The sequence below is a fragment of the Penicillium antarcticum genome (genome assembly GCF_028974205.1).
Source record: "Penicillium antarcticum strain IBT 31339 chromosome Unknown utg000004l_segment0_segment0, whole genome shotgun sequence".
Taxonomy (NCBI): Eukaryota; Fungi; Ascomycota; class Eurotiomycetes; order Eurotiales; family Aspergillaceae; genus Penicillium; species Penicillium antarcticum.
The window spans coordinates 214668-230355 of record NW_026695302.1 but is presented as its reverse complement, the minus strand read 5'-3'; the positions used below and the strand labels follow the sequence as shown (position 1 = coordinate 230355).

The 15688-nt window shown below is 49.2% G+C and overlaps 8 protein-coding genes across 8 annotated transcripts; 6 read left to right on the top strand and 2 right to left on the bottom strand.

Moving 5' to 3' along the window:
* Positions 1 to 531: 531 nt before the first annotated feature.
* Positions 532 to 2561, bottom strand: N7508_004045 (putative glycosyl hydrolase; the record flags this gene model as incomplete). Its single annotated transcript, XM_058462111.1, has 2 exons — positions 532 to 1619; positions 1676 to 2561. The coding sequence occupies 2 exons, from the start codon at positions 2559 to 2561 to the stop codon at positions 532 to 534; spliced, it is 1974 nt and encodes a 657-aa protein (XP_058320736.1).
* Positions 2562 to 3857: 1296 nt separating this feature from the next.
* Positions 3858 to 5228, top strand: N7508_004044 (NCBP3 domain-containing protein; the record flags this gene model as incomplete). Its single annotated transcript, XM_058462110.1, has 2 exons — positions 3858 to 3974; positions 4035 to 5228. The coding sequence occupies 2 exons, from the start codon at positions 3858 to 3860 to the stop codon at positions 5226 to 5228; spliced, it is 1311 nt and encodes a 436-aa protein (XP_058320735.1).
* Positions 5229 to 5556: 328 nt separating this feature from the next.
* N7508_004043 (uncharacterized protein) lies at positions 5557 to 6978 on the top strand (the record flags this gene model as incomplete). Its single annotated transcript, XM_058462109.1, has 2 exons — positions 5557 to 5815; positions 5894 to 6978. The coding sequence occupies 2 exons, from the start codon at positions 5557 to 5559 to the stop codon at positions 6976 to 6978; spliced, it is 1344 nt and encodes a 447-aa protein (XP_058320734.1).
* Positions 6979 to 7549: 571 nt separating this feature from the next.
* Positions 7550 to 8408, bottom strand: N7508_004042 (60S ribosomal protein eL29). The gene is made up of 4 exons (XM_058462108.1): positions 8349 to 8408; positions 8206 to 8257; positions 7870 to 7972; positions 7550 to 7802 (listed from the first exon to the last, which is right to left on the bottom strand). The coding sequence occupies exons 1-4, from the start codon at positions 8353 to 8355 to the stop codon at positions 7767 to 7769; spliced, it is 198 nt and encodes a 65-aa protein (XP_058320733.1). The 5' UTR covers positions 8356 to 8408; the 3' UTR covers positions 7550 to 7766.
* A 711-nt stretch (positions 8409 to 9119) lies between these two features.
* N7508_004041 (F1F0 ATP synthase subunit delta) lies at positions 9120 to 10022 on the top strand (the record flags this gene model as incomplete). Its single annotated transcript, XM_058462107.1, has 6 exons — positions 9120 to 9260; positions 9328 to 9350; positions 9425 to 9555; positions 9643 to 9731; positions 9789 to 9878; positions 9928 to 10022. 6 exons carry the CDS (start codon positions 9120 to 9122, stop codon positions 9958 to 9960), a joined length of 507 nt encoding a protein of 168 aa, XP_058320732.1. The 3' UTR covers positions 9961 to 10022.
* A 183-nt stretch (positions 10023 to 10205) lies between these two features.
* Positions 10206 to 11690, top strand: N7508_004040 (uncharacterized protein; the record flags this gene model as incomplete). Its single annotated transcript, XM_058462106.1, has 1 exon — positions 10206 to 11690. The coding sequence occupies one exon, from the start codon at positions 10206 to 10208 to the stop codon at positions 11688 to 11690; it is 1485 nt and encodes a 494-aa protein (XP_058320731.1).
* An 836-nt stretch (positions 11691 to 12526) lies between these two features.
* On the top strand, positions 12527 to 13562 carry N7508_004039 (esterase/lipase family protein; the record flags this gene model as incomplete). Its single annotated transcript, XM_058462105.1, has 3 exons — positions 12527 to 12579; positions 12632 to 12694; positions 12740 to 13562. 3 exons carry the CDS (start codon positions 12527 to 12529, stop codon positions 13560 to 13562), a joined length of 939 nt encoding a protein of 312 aa, XP_058320730.1.
* Positions 13563 to 14279: 717 nt separating this feature from the next.
* N7508_004038 (SDR family NAD(P)-dependent oxidoreductase) lies at positions 14280 to 15305 on the top strand (the record flags this gene model as incomplete). The annotated part of the gene is made up of 3 exons (XM_058462104.1): positions 14280 to 14355; positions 14414 to 15025; positions 15088 to 15305. 3 exons carry the CDS (start codon positions 14280 to 14282, stop codon positions 15303 to 15305), a joined length of 906 nt encoding a protein of 301 aa, XP_058320729.1.
* Positions 15306 to 15688: the final 383 nt, after the last annotated feature.

Genomic DNA, 15688 nt, shown 5'->3' with positions numbered 1-15688 from the left:
TGTGTTTTTTTTTTGGCTTCTGCTTTCTCCTGAAAGCTTACTCGGGGTTCCCGAATGTCTCATTTTTGAGTTGGAACGTCGGCGGGATCCCCATTTCCCCGTTCGAGGCCTGTGTTCCGTGTTTATGGTGCGTGTCAGGGGCACAAGATTTCGCAGATGGTTGCTGAGTTATCGATTTCCTAGTTATCGGGCTTATGGGGCTTGATACTTTCGATTTTTTGGTTCTTTGAGTTTGCTCTTTGCATGTGGATTGCGGACCGCAGATCCGATGTGCTGGTCCTTGGTTTTTGGATACCCAAGGCATCAAGCGTTTGCATACGAAGTGTACGAGGTGAGACAGATAATCTGACATTGCAGCGAGAGCTCTAATTTTTGGTTGTTCCAATAACGCTACATGGAAGCTGCGGCGAATTCAATGGCTTATTCTCATTTAGGATCTGGCAACAGTCTGAAGAATCCGAGGTGATGAATAAAGCAACCAAAAACCGTCTGTGAATTCAATGCTCCAACGCCCCAATCTGGATAGTCCATCTACTGGCGACAAAAGACAGGCATACTCTCAATCGGGCAGTCAAATTCAACATCTTGACCACCCTGATACACAGCATCATCTTTGCCACCCCAAACCTTCCAAGATGCCCCATCAGGAAGGTAGACCTTGATAACACGTTGCCCAGCCTTCAACACCGGCACAACCATATACTGAGACCCAAACATATATTGCGTCTCAACTTCCCAGGCACGCTCGTCACCAGGGAACTCATAGAACAAAGTCCGCATAACAGGCGTCCCCTTCTCATGAGCCTCGCGCATCAACCCGCGCGTATAATCCCGCAGCTGCTCCCGAATCCCAATATATCTCTTACAAATCTCATACACCTCGTCTCCATACGACCAGATTTCATTTTCCGCTCCACTCGCCGTAGGCTGTCCTTCCGGCTTGGGTTCCCGGTCTCCGTGCAGTCTCATCACGGGGCAGAAAGCGCCCCATTGGAACCATCTGGTGAACAGTTCGCGGAATTCCGGGTCGTCCGGGTTGCCGCCGTGGAATCCACCGATGTCTGTTGTCCACCATGGAATGCCAGCAAGGCCCATGTTTAGTCCTGCTGCTAGCTGGTTGCGGAATGAGTCCCATGAGGATGCGATGTCGCCGCTCCATACTAGCGCTCCATATTTCTGGCTGCCGGCCCAGGCGCATCGGAGTAGGTTTACGATGTTGGTTTGCCCTTCTGCTTGCATGCCTTCGTAGAAGCCGCGTGCATACTCTTTTGGATAGGTATTGCCGATTTGGAGGTTGCTGCCGGCATGGTAGCGGAAAATGTCGAAGTCGTAGATTGAGTATTCTGGCTCGGCTTCGTCGAGCCAGAATACTTTGATGCCCTTGTCGTAGTAGTTCTTCTTTGCTTTGCTCCAGATGTACTTTCGTGCTTCTGGGTTGGTTGCGTCGAAGTGTGTGATGTCGCCGTCACATTGCATTGCTACGCGCATACCCCGGTCGTGGCGGATTAGGAGTCCGCGTTCGAGCATCTCTGGGAAGTTTTCTGAGGCATTCTCGACCGTTGGCCAGATGGAGACCATTAGTTCTACCTTCAGCTCTTTCAGCTCCTTGACCATGGCCTCTGGACTACAGTCAGCTTGGGTTGATACTTGATAATATACTATTGATGGCACTTACCAGGATCCGGCCAGAATTCCGGGTCAAAGCTCCATTCGCCCTGATGCTTCCAATGGAAGAAATCAACGACGATCAGATCCAAAGGAACATTGCGACGGTGGTACTCGCGCGCTATATTGAGTAGTTGTTCTTGATTCCAATAGCGAAGCTTGCATTGCCAGAAACCAAGGCCATATTCCGGCATCATGGGCACATAGCCTGTGACTTTGGCATATGCCTCTTCAATCTCGGCTGGTGTATCGCCAGCCACAACCCAATAGTCCAGTGCCTTTGTGGAGTATGCTTCAAAGCCCAAGACATTTGTGCCTAGAACCGCCCGCCCAATGCCAGGGTTATTCCATAGAAGCCCATAACCGAGGGAGGAGACCGCAAAAGGCACACTGGCTTGGGAGTTTCGATGTGCTAGCTCGAGGTCTGTGCCCTTGAGGTTCAAGTAGGGCTGTTGGTATTGACCCATACCGAAGATCTTCTCTTTGGGATCGAGAGATTCGAACCGCATCGTGAGGTGGTAGTCTCCGCCTAAGATTGGACGCAGCTCGCGAGCTTCGATTGTCAATGCACTGCATTTGGGGTCTTTCGGGTCTTGTCTGTGCCGGGCATACTCCTCCAAGAGCTTTTTACCACTCGAGTTGTAGATGGTGAGCTTGCCTCGGCTGGAAACAGTTGCTTTGATCTTGCCGTTCGAGATAGTGGCATCTTCATCAGAGACTGGTGTTTTGATACTTGTTTTCCCGTTAGCGGGCTTGGAGGAGAGGGCCCAGTCTTCCGTGGGCATTGACGCCTGCTTGGTTGCTCGGATACGGAACGCATTCTCGCCCCATGGCTGAACCCATAAGATATGATCGTCAAAGCGGAAGACGAGCTTTTCGTCTTCGGATAAAAGCATTTTGAACAGAAGAGTAGTGGGCTGTGTCGGTCTTGTTCGAATATGGCACAATTGAGATAGCTTTCAGCTGGAGGGTTCACCAACCTGATTTAAATAGCTTTAAGTATTCAAGAAGGATAGGTACCCCTCACCACGTATGTAGTACCACGGCAGCGTCATTTCGGGAGATCAGTTGCAGGGAAACACGGAGCCCAACATAATTTGCTCCAAAGCTGCCGGAGTTCGGAGAACTGTGGAGGTGGAGATACCGACCTTTAAACGCTCCGAGGTCATAGGCAGTGTTGACCGAGGGTTTAGCCTAAATTCACTCTTCTGCATATGTCACGGATGTAATTCCGTCGCCGAAAGGAGTACCACATAATATCATATCGGCGACTGATTCGCCGGAACGGCTATCAAGAAAGGAGCTAGTTCGTTCTTCGTCATTTGATCTACTTGGGGGGGGATGTGCCTGCATGACCAAGAAAGCCAAAGGGGTGGCACTATCAATAGCCAAGTTAAGCTTGACAAAGCCTCGGTGGTTAAAGCGAAAGAGAAAAAGTAAGAAGCTCAAGCTACTAGGAATAAGTTAGCAAAATATAAGCCATAAAGCCCACGACCCTCTAGGATGTTAGCATGTTTTCTAGATAGAAGGAATGCAAAGAACAGAGGCAAGCTATAGGACCACTCAAGAGGCTCGCAGTAATCTTTGATTACAACTTATTCAAAACTAGGATCGAGTATGATTTATGGTCTAGATTATTCTCGGCGAACGTGTGATTTAATGCATTGCCTTTTATCGTGTCCTATTGTAGAATCTGTAAGTATTTGAGAGTGCATATGAGTCGCAACATATGAATAGAACTGAATTCTGTACTGCTTCGGAACAAAAGAGTTCATTTACAAAAAATAACAGTAAGAAGCAATTGGACTATTTATAGGTCTTTCAAATTCAGTTTCCATTGACAGCTGTCTCTATGAAGGGGTAGTTGCCTTTGGTACTATATTACCAAAGTATACAAGAATTATCTAAATATACCAGTAGAGACTCGACGAATGTTCCTTTATTTTGATGGATATCGGTACCACAGTAATTCAGTAAGTCAGTAATTCAGGAAGTATACAACAAGTGCAGGGCTACCTTAAGTTTATACTGCCGTTCCCCGGAAAACGGCGCTAATCCTTATCAGGCGCGCGACGTTCAAGCTCCCGCCTCGATTTTCACCTCTGACTCTGCTCACCTCTCTCGATTGATTGTCAATTCTATATAACCTGGGAAAGCGCCAGCCACTTGACTTCTACTCCATTTCATCTGTCATGGCCGCTCCAAACGTGTCAATCGATGGGCCCGCGGCTCCTATCGGAGACATGGACATCGATATGGACCTTGACTTGGGACCTGAGCCCGAGCCCGAACCCGAGCCAATTCAGATGGTATGTGTTTATATGACTCTTGTTTGCTCGTTCCGCCCACTGATATGTGTCCAATTCTAGGCACCGGCCCCCAACGTGGAAACCACCATCGATCCGCTCGACGAAGAGGCGGTCTACGAGAAGGTGCATGTTCGCGGCGTTGATGAAATGACTACGGAAAATATCAAACAATTCGCCTGCAGTCACTTCACTGAAGAGCCAGTGCGCGTTGAATGGATCGACGACACCTCCGCCAATCTCATCTACTCCTCCGCCGAGGCCGGCATCCAAGCTCTCGCGGCTCTTACCCAGGTCAACGAGGAAGAAGATGCGTCATCTCTGCCTGCACTGCGCCTGCGCACCGCGAAACCTCTTTCCTCCCATCCCGACTCCGTCCTCCAAGTCCGGTCGGCCGTCAAGACCGACCGCAAACAAGCCCGCTCTTATGAGAAGAGTCGCTTCTACCTGATGCACCCGGAACATGACCCCCGAGAACGTCTGCGACAAGAATTCGCAGATCGGAGACGCGGCGACGACGACGATGGTTACAGGCGACGCCGATTCGATGACCGGGAACACAGACGACGCCGAGACCGAGACGAGGACGACCAATTCAATGTCGACATGTACGATGATAATGCAGGCTCCGGTACCACTGAGCGAGGACGAGGAGAACGGAGAGGCCGTGGCCAGAGGGAATTGTTCCCAGCAGACGAGGAACGGACAAGTGGACGCCTTCGCAATCGCAGCGCGTCACCCGGTCGAGACACACTGGAGGAATCAAAGCGAGCCGGCCGTGAAGACCGTGATGACAGCAGGCGATTCCGCGAGAGGTCGCCGCGACTTGGTCAGAACAAGGGCCGAGAGCTCTTCCCGAGCGATAGCAATGAGCCCGGTAATCGAGAGCTTTTCCCCAACAAGCCCACCTCGAGTTACATAAAAAAGGAATTGCTGCCTAGCAAATCCAGTCACCACCGTCGGTCAGATGCGTTTGACGCCTCTTCTATTCCCGGAAACTCCGAACACCGTCGCAATAGCAACATTGAACTCTTCCCCGGCTCGGACGAAGGCGCTCGCATTCGTGGATCAGCTGGTGAAGACCAAGGTTTTGCCATCCGGGGATTATCGGGCGGTATGTCGATTAAAGGCAGGGGCGCGTCAGCCCGTGAACTCTTCCCTTCCAAGTACAGCAACAATGCTGGCAAGGAACTGTTCGACGAGACTCTGGAGGGACGCGGTGGCCGCCGACGCCGTGCCGAGGACATGTTCAGCTGATGCAGCAATTTGAACGTTGAATCTATGCATTTTCATATCGTTAAGGGGGGTTTCGTTGCATGCTTGATATCCGGCGTTTAGTGAACAGGATGGGAAACCGAATTTGTCTGATAAAACTCCATAATAACACATACTCTGCTTTGCTCTATGGGATAGCCCATAAGACTCCTCCCAATACCCTCCGATATCAACAATAAAACGATTGAAATGCACGGGACAGCTGTTGTTAATAATTCGAAGATCTATACAGTAGCGTTGCAGGGCCTGCGCCACGGACGACTAATCATTTCCCAACCGCAGCCAACCTCTCCCGGCATTGAACGCAAGTATGGCACCCTCTGTGACGGTAGATGCATTAGCAAATGCTCTAGTTGCTCGTTTTCTACGCACAAATGACCACACAGAGACATTAAACGCTTTTATCCGCGAGGCTGGTCTTGCTCCCGACGTGGGGCAGGCCTCTGGTGACGACACTAATAACTGGACAATCCAAAGCTTGCTCGAGGAGAAGCATACTTATGATCAGAGCGTCAATTTTGAACGATATGGAGAGGATAGCCAAGGGACTGGTCTGTGGAGTGAACCAGGTGAGTTCTTTTTCACTTTGCAAATCTTTGCGTGTTGGATTTAGATGTCATATCTCGTTCAATCGCTGACATATCTAGCACCGTCAAAACCGGCTGTGATCCAGACACCGACTTCATCAAATCTACTTGCTGCATCTGTAGAGCAATGGCAGAAGCCTTGCGATGATGAAGGCGCGGGTGCATCAGCGCAATCCTATATCATCTCTGCGGGCGCCGACAAACAGGTGCATGTACTTGAAACCGCAGGGAGCAATGCAGCTGTCAAGTCTTTCTCTGATCTATCAAGTGCACCCGTTCTATCATTCGTCTCGATCCTTCAAGGCCGGTACATCCTCTTGACAAACATGTCCGGTCAAATCCTTCTCCAGCATGGTATCGAACTCTTAGATAGCAGAAAGGACCATGGGAAGTACACCGTCAAAGTGGTAGCCTACGAAGACAAGAAAGACCCGCTTAAGTGGTGGATCGCCACCGCCGGATGGGACGAGACAGTCTTGCTATACAAACTCAACATTCCAGACGAGGCAAACGCACACACCCTAAAAATCGGCGAACCAGTCGCTCGCATCAAGCTCGCCTCGAATCCGGAATCACTTCTATTTGTACCGCATATCGACACAAACGACCTCCTTCTCCTCGTCTCGCGCAGAGACTCAACTTATATCCATTACTACCAGGTGGAAGAAACACCCGAGCAAACCGCCTCTCACACCTCTCTCCGCGAGTGTCAACTCCTCGGAACCCAGAACCTAGCTCCCCATTCCAATGCCTGGGTTGCTTTCTCGCCGGCCCATATGGCTCTCAGTCCACACGACCCGGGTCTCGTGGCAGTGGCTACGTCGACCCTACCCCATATGAAGGTTATCATTGTACGCCTGATTTTCCCATCATTGAGCAAACCAGACAAGGAAGATGATTCGGCTTCAGCAGACCCGGTCACGCAGGCTTCTCAGGCTATGGATGCTCTGGCATTGGCTAATCGCGAGGACGCCGCTATCCTCGTGCAGGCGAATACCTTCGCTTCGCAGACCGCATACTCGACCCCACAGGTTGCGTGGAGACCGGATGGATCTGGGGTTTGGGTAAATGGGGATGATGGTGTTGTGAGAGGTATTGAGACCAAGACTGGCAAGGTTATTGCTACGCTTAAGGGGGGGTCATGAGCCTGGTTGTAAGGTGCGGACTGTTTGGTCTGGGTCTGTTTCTGTGTCGAGAGATGGGGAGATGGTTCGGGAGGAATGGGTTATTAGTGGTGGATTTGATAGACGTTTGGTCGTTTGGAAGGTATAGATGCTGGAGACATGTAGGATTCATATCGAATACTGCAAGAGCGAGGCGAAAAATGATGTGATATGCTCGAATATAGATATTGATTGAATAGATGAGTGAAAATATTCATTCAAGACGTAAAACAAAACGACTGTTACTGCTACGAGATGTAACCCTCCTAACCACGAACCCTGTCTCTGTCGAGAAGTATCGAGACAGGATATGTAATCGAGGAGGGTCTGGGATTCATTCTTGGCACGTAAAGAAAAATCCTTCAGCAATCGCGCATGAGAAAGGCACGCAGCTGTACACACATATGCCGGAGAGGGGATGAGGGAATGGGAAAAAGGAAAAGGTGGGGGGGGGGGGGGGGGGGGAAGAGTACTAAGGCTCGAGGGCCGCAGCAGTCGAGCCCTCGAGGCAAAAACTGGAAAGGACGGAAAAAGAGGAATAGCAGAAGATATTCCGCTTGGGAAAATGGCACCGCTGTGCTCATCGAATTAAGCCTGTTGATTTCTTGATATCAAACAACCCGAGACTCATCGCGCAAGGAATAAGCAGAAACCAGGCCTATTCGACACAGCGGACCGTCCTTGATCGTCGCACACTTTATGTTCACCGGACCTCCTGCGCGCTCGAGTTGCGTTTCATGATTCCCATTTTTTCAGACTCCGTTAGACATTTATGCGACCTCGCGCTTGCCCTCCTTGCGCTCCTTCTGTTCAATGGGTCAGTATTTGTTGTAGATGCGTGCTTTTGTTGGGTTCGGGTTGTGGTCAACGTACGAGGGCCTTCATGGTGCCGTGGAGAGCGTGACGGTGGTTGCGGCGGAACTTGGGGTCAACACCCTTGAGGGAAGGGTAACGGTTGGTCTTAGGCTTCTTGATACTGTTCGGAGAGACGTATTAGTGATTCATTCTGGTATAGATGGCGTGGTAAGTGGTAGGTGATAAGTGGTAGCGTGTCGAAGAATTTGTCCAAGTGAATATTCAAGATGTGACCCCGGAATATCACACCGAATAAAATCGTTCGCCCGCCACCAGTTTCCAACAATTGCCGTAATTTCGAGTGTCGTTGAAGTGCAATAGAGGGGCATCGAGAATATTGAAAGGCAGACCTACCCGTTACGGTGAGCCTTCTGGCTGTTGTGGTGCTGGGACGCGTTCTTGGACTCTGTGGGCGAAAATCATGTCAGCGACATCGCTTTTTTTTTCTGGGCGGCTTGCAGGCGAATAGAAGCCATATGATCGAAGGGAAAACGTACTGGCCATCTTGACGGATGTTGTCGCTGATTGACGGTGGGATGGTTGGTGAGGAGAGGGAACAGGGACGTCAGGCCTAAGAGGCTCGGCTAGGGCTCGTTCCGTTTGTGGGATCTCGCTTATCGGGCGGTGTACATACTGAAGAGACAGATGGCTTCAGCAGGATATGGCAATGATATCATATGCTATGGGATTATTATTGTCTACTAATCTAGTCTTAATACTAATTCGTCTCTTAATATTTTCTCTTTAGCTTCTGCTAGTCTTTGGAGCAGTTGACCTTTTTTTTTTTCTTCACTGACTTCATTCTGCCACTCATAACACGTGACCTACACACCACGTGATGAGTTAAATGTATATTTCTCTTTCTCCATGTCAAGAACCTCCGCATGATCTTGGAGGATTATATGATGGTCATATAAGTCATGAAATCTTGACTAGATCTTGGGATTTCTACATCAAGTCTGGCCAGAACTTCCGTCCACCCTGTTCCAAGCAACGACCCTCACCAGAAGCCAATTGATTGGAAATATTCAGGTGGTGGAAATTCCAACTTTGAGTATATAGATAGATGATTGAATAGCATCTTTTCCACCCAATTCTCGCTGCAAATAGGTATGCAAGAAGAGTAAACAGCCTTGGCCATACTTCGGCCGTTGGATTCCCGTGCCACGTGACCCGGCGCTAGGGAACAACCGGCATTCCGACTTCGTCTTTGCACTGCAACTTCAAGAAGGATAACCCAGCCTTTGCACGTCATCCACCCTTGCAAAATGAGCTTCAACCGTCTCGCTCGCTCCGGTCTCTCGGCCATGAGGGTTGCCCGCCCCTCTATGCCCGTCGCTCGTGTCCCCAGACGTACCTACGCCGATGCTGCTGAGAGCCTCAAGCTGTCCCTGACCCTGCCTCACCAGGTGCGTGAACCAACCGCGTTTATCATCTCATCCGAACACAAGTACTGACTTTATGATTGTTTCATAGACCATCTACAAGTCTGCTGGCGTGTATGTTATTGACTTGCGCACGCTTCGGCGTCTTCGCCCTTTTCTCACATACTGACTGAACTTCGCGATCACAGTACCCAGGTCAACATTCCCGCCGCCTCCGGTGAGATGGGTGTCCTCTCCAACCACGTTCCCTCCATTGAGCAGCTCAAGCCCGGTCTCATCGAGATTGTTGAGGAGAACGGTTCCTCCAAGCAGCTCTTCAGTACGTCCGACCCTCGCGCTCAGGGACAACCCGTGAATCTCGTCCTCGAATGAGAACAAATTAGCTAATAGCAATGTTCCTTAATAGCCGCCGGTGGTTTCGCCGTTATGCAGCCCAACAACGAGTTCAGCATCAACAGCTCCGAGATCTTCCCCCTTGACCAGTTCAGCGCCGAGGTAAATTGTCCCCCTCTCGCGACGTCGCAATCCCAACTGACCAATCTTTCCCTATAGAACATCCGCGCCCTGATTGCTGAGTCCCAGAAGACCGCTAGTGGCAACGGCAGCGAGCAGGACATTGCTGAGGCCAAGATCGAGCTTGAGGTATGGAATCGTGGTGACATTGAACCGGGCTAAATGCTAACTGAAGTAGGTTCTCGAGACCCTCCAGCCTCTCGTCAAATAGACTTGCTGTACATAACCATTATTGCCCTTGAACTTGTAGAATTATAGCAATTCTTCTTTTCCTAATTGAGCTCCAAACATAGTAGGAAGATGCAGCTTCCCAATTGGGAAACTCTATTTCTCACCCCGGCGATTTCATCTTTCTCCCTCTTCTCTTTCTCTCTCTCTTTCCTCACCTTCCTCTCCCCTCACCTTCCTCTCCCCTCACCTTCCTCTCCCCTCACCTTCATCCTCTTTTGTACCAACATGCCTTCTTCCAGGTCAATCAAGTCTGATCCTTTGGGAGTCGTGGATACTCGACTCACTGACTCCCACCTGTTTCCATCTTCCTTTACCTCCGCTGCCGATACTCGAGTCACCTCTGACTCTCAAGATTTGTTTGCATCTAATCTTGTACCCCCCACTGTCAGAACCCCAGTCACTACCGACTCGCCTCTGAATCTCTTTTCGCCGTCCTTTGCTACCTTCACTGCTTTCGGGCTTGATGGACCTGCTGATATGACGACCAAACAGACTAGTCTGAATAAAGAGCGCGGGTTCAAAGAACTTCAAGAGGCCTCACTGAGCCTACGCTCCGGGCAATCTTTTCCTCGCTTGGTTCTGGATGCAGCTACCGACAAGTACGTCCTCGACAACATTGGTGACACCTCGAATCCGCCACAGCCATTTAAATCAAACAGCAAGAAAGACTGCATTGAAGAACCTGCATTGCCTCATGCCACCCCTCAGCCCCCCAAGAACCTGCACCTGAGAGATCCGCCGAATACCGAGGAATTTAACTACGATTGCTTTCAAGATTCGCCCGAGGCAGACTTGCCCAAGGGACGCTTTATCTTTCATGGACATGGCAGAAGTCAATCTTCAACACCTCCAAAAGACCAGCAAAACCCACTCAAGCCTCCCATCGCCGCTCTAGCAAATCACTATCCAGCCCCAAATGTCACCTCCCTCAAGAGATCTGGCAATCGTATCCCGGCGCCGCGATCCGTTCGTTTTTCTCCTGCTATTCCTCAGATCCCGCCCTCGCCAGCACAACGCCCACTGTCCTCGGTTGATCGCCTCGCTTCCTCTCGACAGAAGCAACCTAGTGAGTGGAACGGTATCCGACGTGCAACCCCTCACCGAGTATCTCCGTCACATAACCTCATGAATAAGGCCTCGGCTCAGACATCTCAAATCCGGGATCACGCTGGCATACCTTCTCCATCCCCTTCAAGTCTACCAAATGCAGCACATGTCGAATATTCGAGAAATAAAGCTGGTACTCCCATCGCCAATCAGCCAAAGGGCGTGGGAAAAACCAAGAAGAAGGTCCCTCGCGCTATGGCGTTCTTGTTTGGAATCTACAGACCCAGAAAACCACCTGCTGACTCTCCTCGGGAGGATCTAAAATATGTGGTCGTCGCCATCGCGTCCCAAGCGTCTCAATCAGAGGGAAAGATGCCTCGTTTTGCGCCCAAATTTGAACAAATTGCCTTCCACCCGCCCATGGATGAAGTCCTTTGCCAGTTTTGCATTATCATTCCTGCGATCTTGATTACCATGCCTGTGGGTCACACTTTCCATGCCCTCCAATATCTGGGAAAAACTCGCATCGGTGCTGCCATCATGTACTTTATCAAGATTCTGTTTTCGACATTCGTCGCTGTCATCATTCGAGCATTTTCCAAGTATGGCCTGAGACTCGTTACCCGTGCTGGTGTGGAATTTTTGCCCAAGAACTCCTCCTGAGTGCCAAATTGCGAGGAGCCTACAACTTGCAATATTGTAAGAATATGCAGACCAAGAGAGATCCGTTGAGGTCGTCCCGATACTTGTTTGTATGAATTAAGTCATGTCAATGATCGTCTATTCGTGTAACGCTTTTGTTTTTCTTTAAGACATGTTTGTCTTTGGACATTGAGTCATGAGTCAGAGCATAATGTGTTCCTGAGAAGCCCTTTGGTTCCTGAGAAGCCCTTTGCCGCTGCCGCTATTGTTTGATTTCTTTGTCGAAATGTTGAGGTATCATGAAAGCCAGTGGGAAAAGAAAGTAACATCAATCATCAAAATCAATAATCGCCCCAGCTTGGTTCCTTAGTCCCAGTAGGCTATTTGCCTCTTTTGCTGATTCTTGTATATCTCGAGTTGATCTAGACCAAGCACCCATTCTCGAAGTACACAAAGATCAGGATTCATATTCAATTTACCCCGTCCTTGGAGCCCTAGGAAACTTTGTTCGTAATGTTAGAGACGATGGTTTCTTCCTAAGTATCTCAATCATGGTCTCATATTTGGCGTCGTCTAGCCTGCTTCCAGGCATGTCACAACATTATGGCCCGAGACATCCCCATTGAGCTGCTGGTTGGCAGCCACAAGAGAAACCCGTGTAACCTTCGCTTAGATTCTGATCCGGACGTGAGACTCTTCTTTTATATTTTAAGAAGCGGGGTTTCAGTTTCAGATAGGGTTGTGGAGGTTATATACTCAGCTGGACACCATCAGGCGCTTAACCCGTCTCCTCGCTCGTTCGTCTTCCCGCGTTATCTTTTCTTGGTATCTAAAACAGAAGATCAAAGGGTGCTTTCATGGCTATGGAGGCCATCAAGAATAGGCTGCGGAGGAGCTCGACAGATCCTGTGTAAGTATTGCCATTGCCAAGATCAGGATATGGAAATTAGCTCACAACATAGATTCTCTACAGATGGCGCAATAGGAATGAAAATACTCTCCGATACATCGAATGCCAACATAGAGTGAGTTCCAAAAGCCCAAAAAAAAACAATACTGACTTTGACTAGCATAGTCTTTGTTCATGGATTAACCAGCAACCGCGAGGAAACATGGACGCATAAAAAGGGAATTTTTTGGCCCCAAGACCTCCTAGCCAGGGACTTTCCGATTGCGCGCATCATGACATTTGGATTTGATGTCGATCTGTCTAGAATCTGGAAAATCGCTGCCTCAAGTCTAATATCTGACCATGGCCAAGCCCTGGCGTATGCACTTGTCAGCGAAAGAGAAGATTGCTCTACGAGACCCATCCTATTTATTGCACATGGATTTGGTGGTCTTGTATGCCAGAAAGCACTTATACTCAGTACTCGGGTTGATGGCCTCTGGCAAATCTCCTCTTATGCTCTTGGTATTATCTTCATGGGAACTCCGCACCACGGTGAATCATTAGCCCGTCATACCTTCAGACTTGCAAAGTACATACGTACAACAAAGAAAGGGCACTTGGGGATGATATCGGGACCAAATGACCTGCAAAGGGACGTGGATACGTTTCAGGATATGCTTCATGGAGGTGCTATTTCTTTGAAGGTATTTTGTTTCTACGAGACCAAGCCAATGAACGAAACCGTGGGAAAGATTGTCGACGAGAGCTCTGCAGTTCTGAGAGACTTCAAGGGCTGCAGAATTGATGCTAACCATTTCAACATGACCAAATTTAGTGGTCGATGGGACGCGGGCTATAAACGTGTTCAGACTCTGGTTTCTAGTTTGATTGGGACTTCTCAGGAAAAGGGCGAGGCTGCTCTTTCTGAGACTTCGAACTATACATCTGTAGCTTCTTCTACCGATGCATCTTGCCCAAGAGCCCCTTTGCCGACAAACTAGACCTTGCATCGTCATACCACCCGGCCACAATGTTTTCCTAGGCCTAGGATCGAACGACAGCTCGAATTTTATTTTGACCTGATTCACCCCGGTTATTAGGGATTCCTTTTAATCTTAAGATTTGGCCTTTTCCGAGGTATTCGATCACTCATGGGACATTGTCATGCCAGCCTGAAACCTCGAAATAAATTTATTCAAATGTCCTAGTCGCTATGTAAATACTGAGAAACGCAAATTTGGGCACCAAAAGAATCTAGCAATAGAGGACTGACGACATGGGAAATAACCTGGAAGCCATGAATTAATTTAAGAAACCAACCAAGCCTACAAGATCAAGCCGCCTTGATCTCACTAGGATGGAGGAGACTGATAAGTTTGCTGACATTAACGACCCTTAGTGGCGGCGCCCGTCGGCCGCCATCCCGACAGGCCCACGCGAGACCAGACCGGGATGGAAGCCCTAATCCATTAGAGTCAGTACTTTGCCTTTTTTTTTCATAATGTACTCCATATAAGGGTTCGTCATTCTGGTTTTGATTGCTAATCAGGCTCATGGGACCTGTGGACCCAGATCACTCAAATTCGTTCGAATGATCTTGGACATGTAAGACATATCTAAATATTAAGTCGAAATCTTAGCGAAAGAAGTCCCCCATCTCTTTTTCTCATCATCTTTCTGATTTTCATTCCTATCAAGCCAACATTAGGCCTGCTAAAATGGCATCTGCAGTTGATTCAAGCACGATCTTCCGGGTTGACGGCATTGTGGCTGTCATTACCGGAGGAGGCAGTGGTCAGTGTAATCCACCATTCTTGTTGCCAAAAGCATTTGCTGACTCAATACCAAATAGGTATTGGACTCACTATGTCAAGGGCTCTTGCCACCAATGGTGCGCATAAGGTCTATATTCTGGGTCGCCGCATGGACGTACTGGAAAAGACCGCCGCGGAATATCCTAGCATAGTTCCAGTGCAAGCTGATGTGACATCCAAGGCTGACCTTCAGGCCGCTGTGGATCTCATCAAGGAGGAAGTTGGCTATGTCAACCTCGTCGTCGCCAATTCGGGCAGCATCGGCCCCCCGGTGCGCTTTAGTCCCACTGCTTCGATTTTCGAGCTGCGCGAGACTCTTTTTACCAACTTTGTTCCAGAGGAAATGAATGACGCCCTGGCTCTAAACGTTACCGCGGCCTTCTTTACCATGATGGCTTTCCTAGAGTTGCTCGACGCTGGTACCCAGAACGCCCTGAAGGGCGGCTTTGGCAAGCCGGCCAAAGAAGGCTCCCATGTTCCATCGATCCAGAGTCAGATCATCTTCACGACCAGTGTTTCGGCATTTAGTCGACACTGGTCATCGTCACCTCCCTATTTGACCAGCAAGGTCGCTATCATGCAGGTATCCAAACATGCCAGTACCCAATTGGCCAGATTTGGCATTCGTGTCAACGCCATTGCTCCGGGAGGTAAGTTCAATCTGTCATTATGTGGCACCTACAGTGGGCAGAAAACTGACATACTCAAATAGTCTATCCCTCCGAACTGGCTTCCGCCCTCATCGGGAATCGTAAGCCTGAAGAGGAGGCATTTGAGGACCAGCGATTCATCCCCGCCAGACGGTTTGGTGGCGATGAGGAGATGGCTGGTGCTATTCTGTATCTGACTAGCCGTGCTGGAAGCTACTCCAATGGCTCCGTTCTCCTCACTGATGGTGGTCGACTGTCTGTGATGACAGGCACATACTAGGTGATCCAAACCAAGGATTGATAAACGTAGTCATATAACCTTGCATCAATTCCAATTCTGCTTTTCCAAAATGGCCATGCGTGCAAGTCTCTCTAAGTAGATAGGAATGCGCCCTTGGAGCATTTGTCTTGACAACTGTACCTTATCGTTATATGAATGGAATGAGACAAAGACTAATTCTGGAAACACAAATTTGCAATTGGTAATTCGTTGAACATCATAATTAGAAGATTGGATCTCTTGTTTCCTTATTCCTAAGCCTATCGTGTGAACCTCATATTTGTATTTACATGCCATTCAGGGATTGGTTAACATGAGGTAGTGATTTTCGAAGCCGGTCCTCTGCACTCCTCAACGCGCTGTCGTCTTTCCAATCCGGTCTG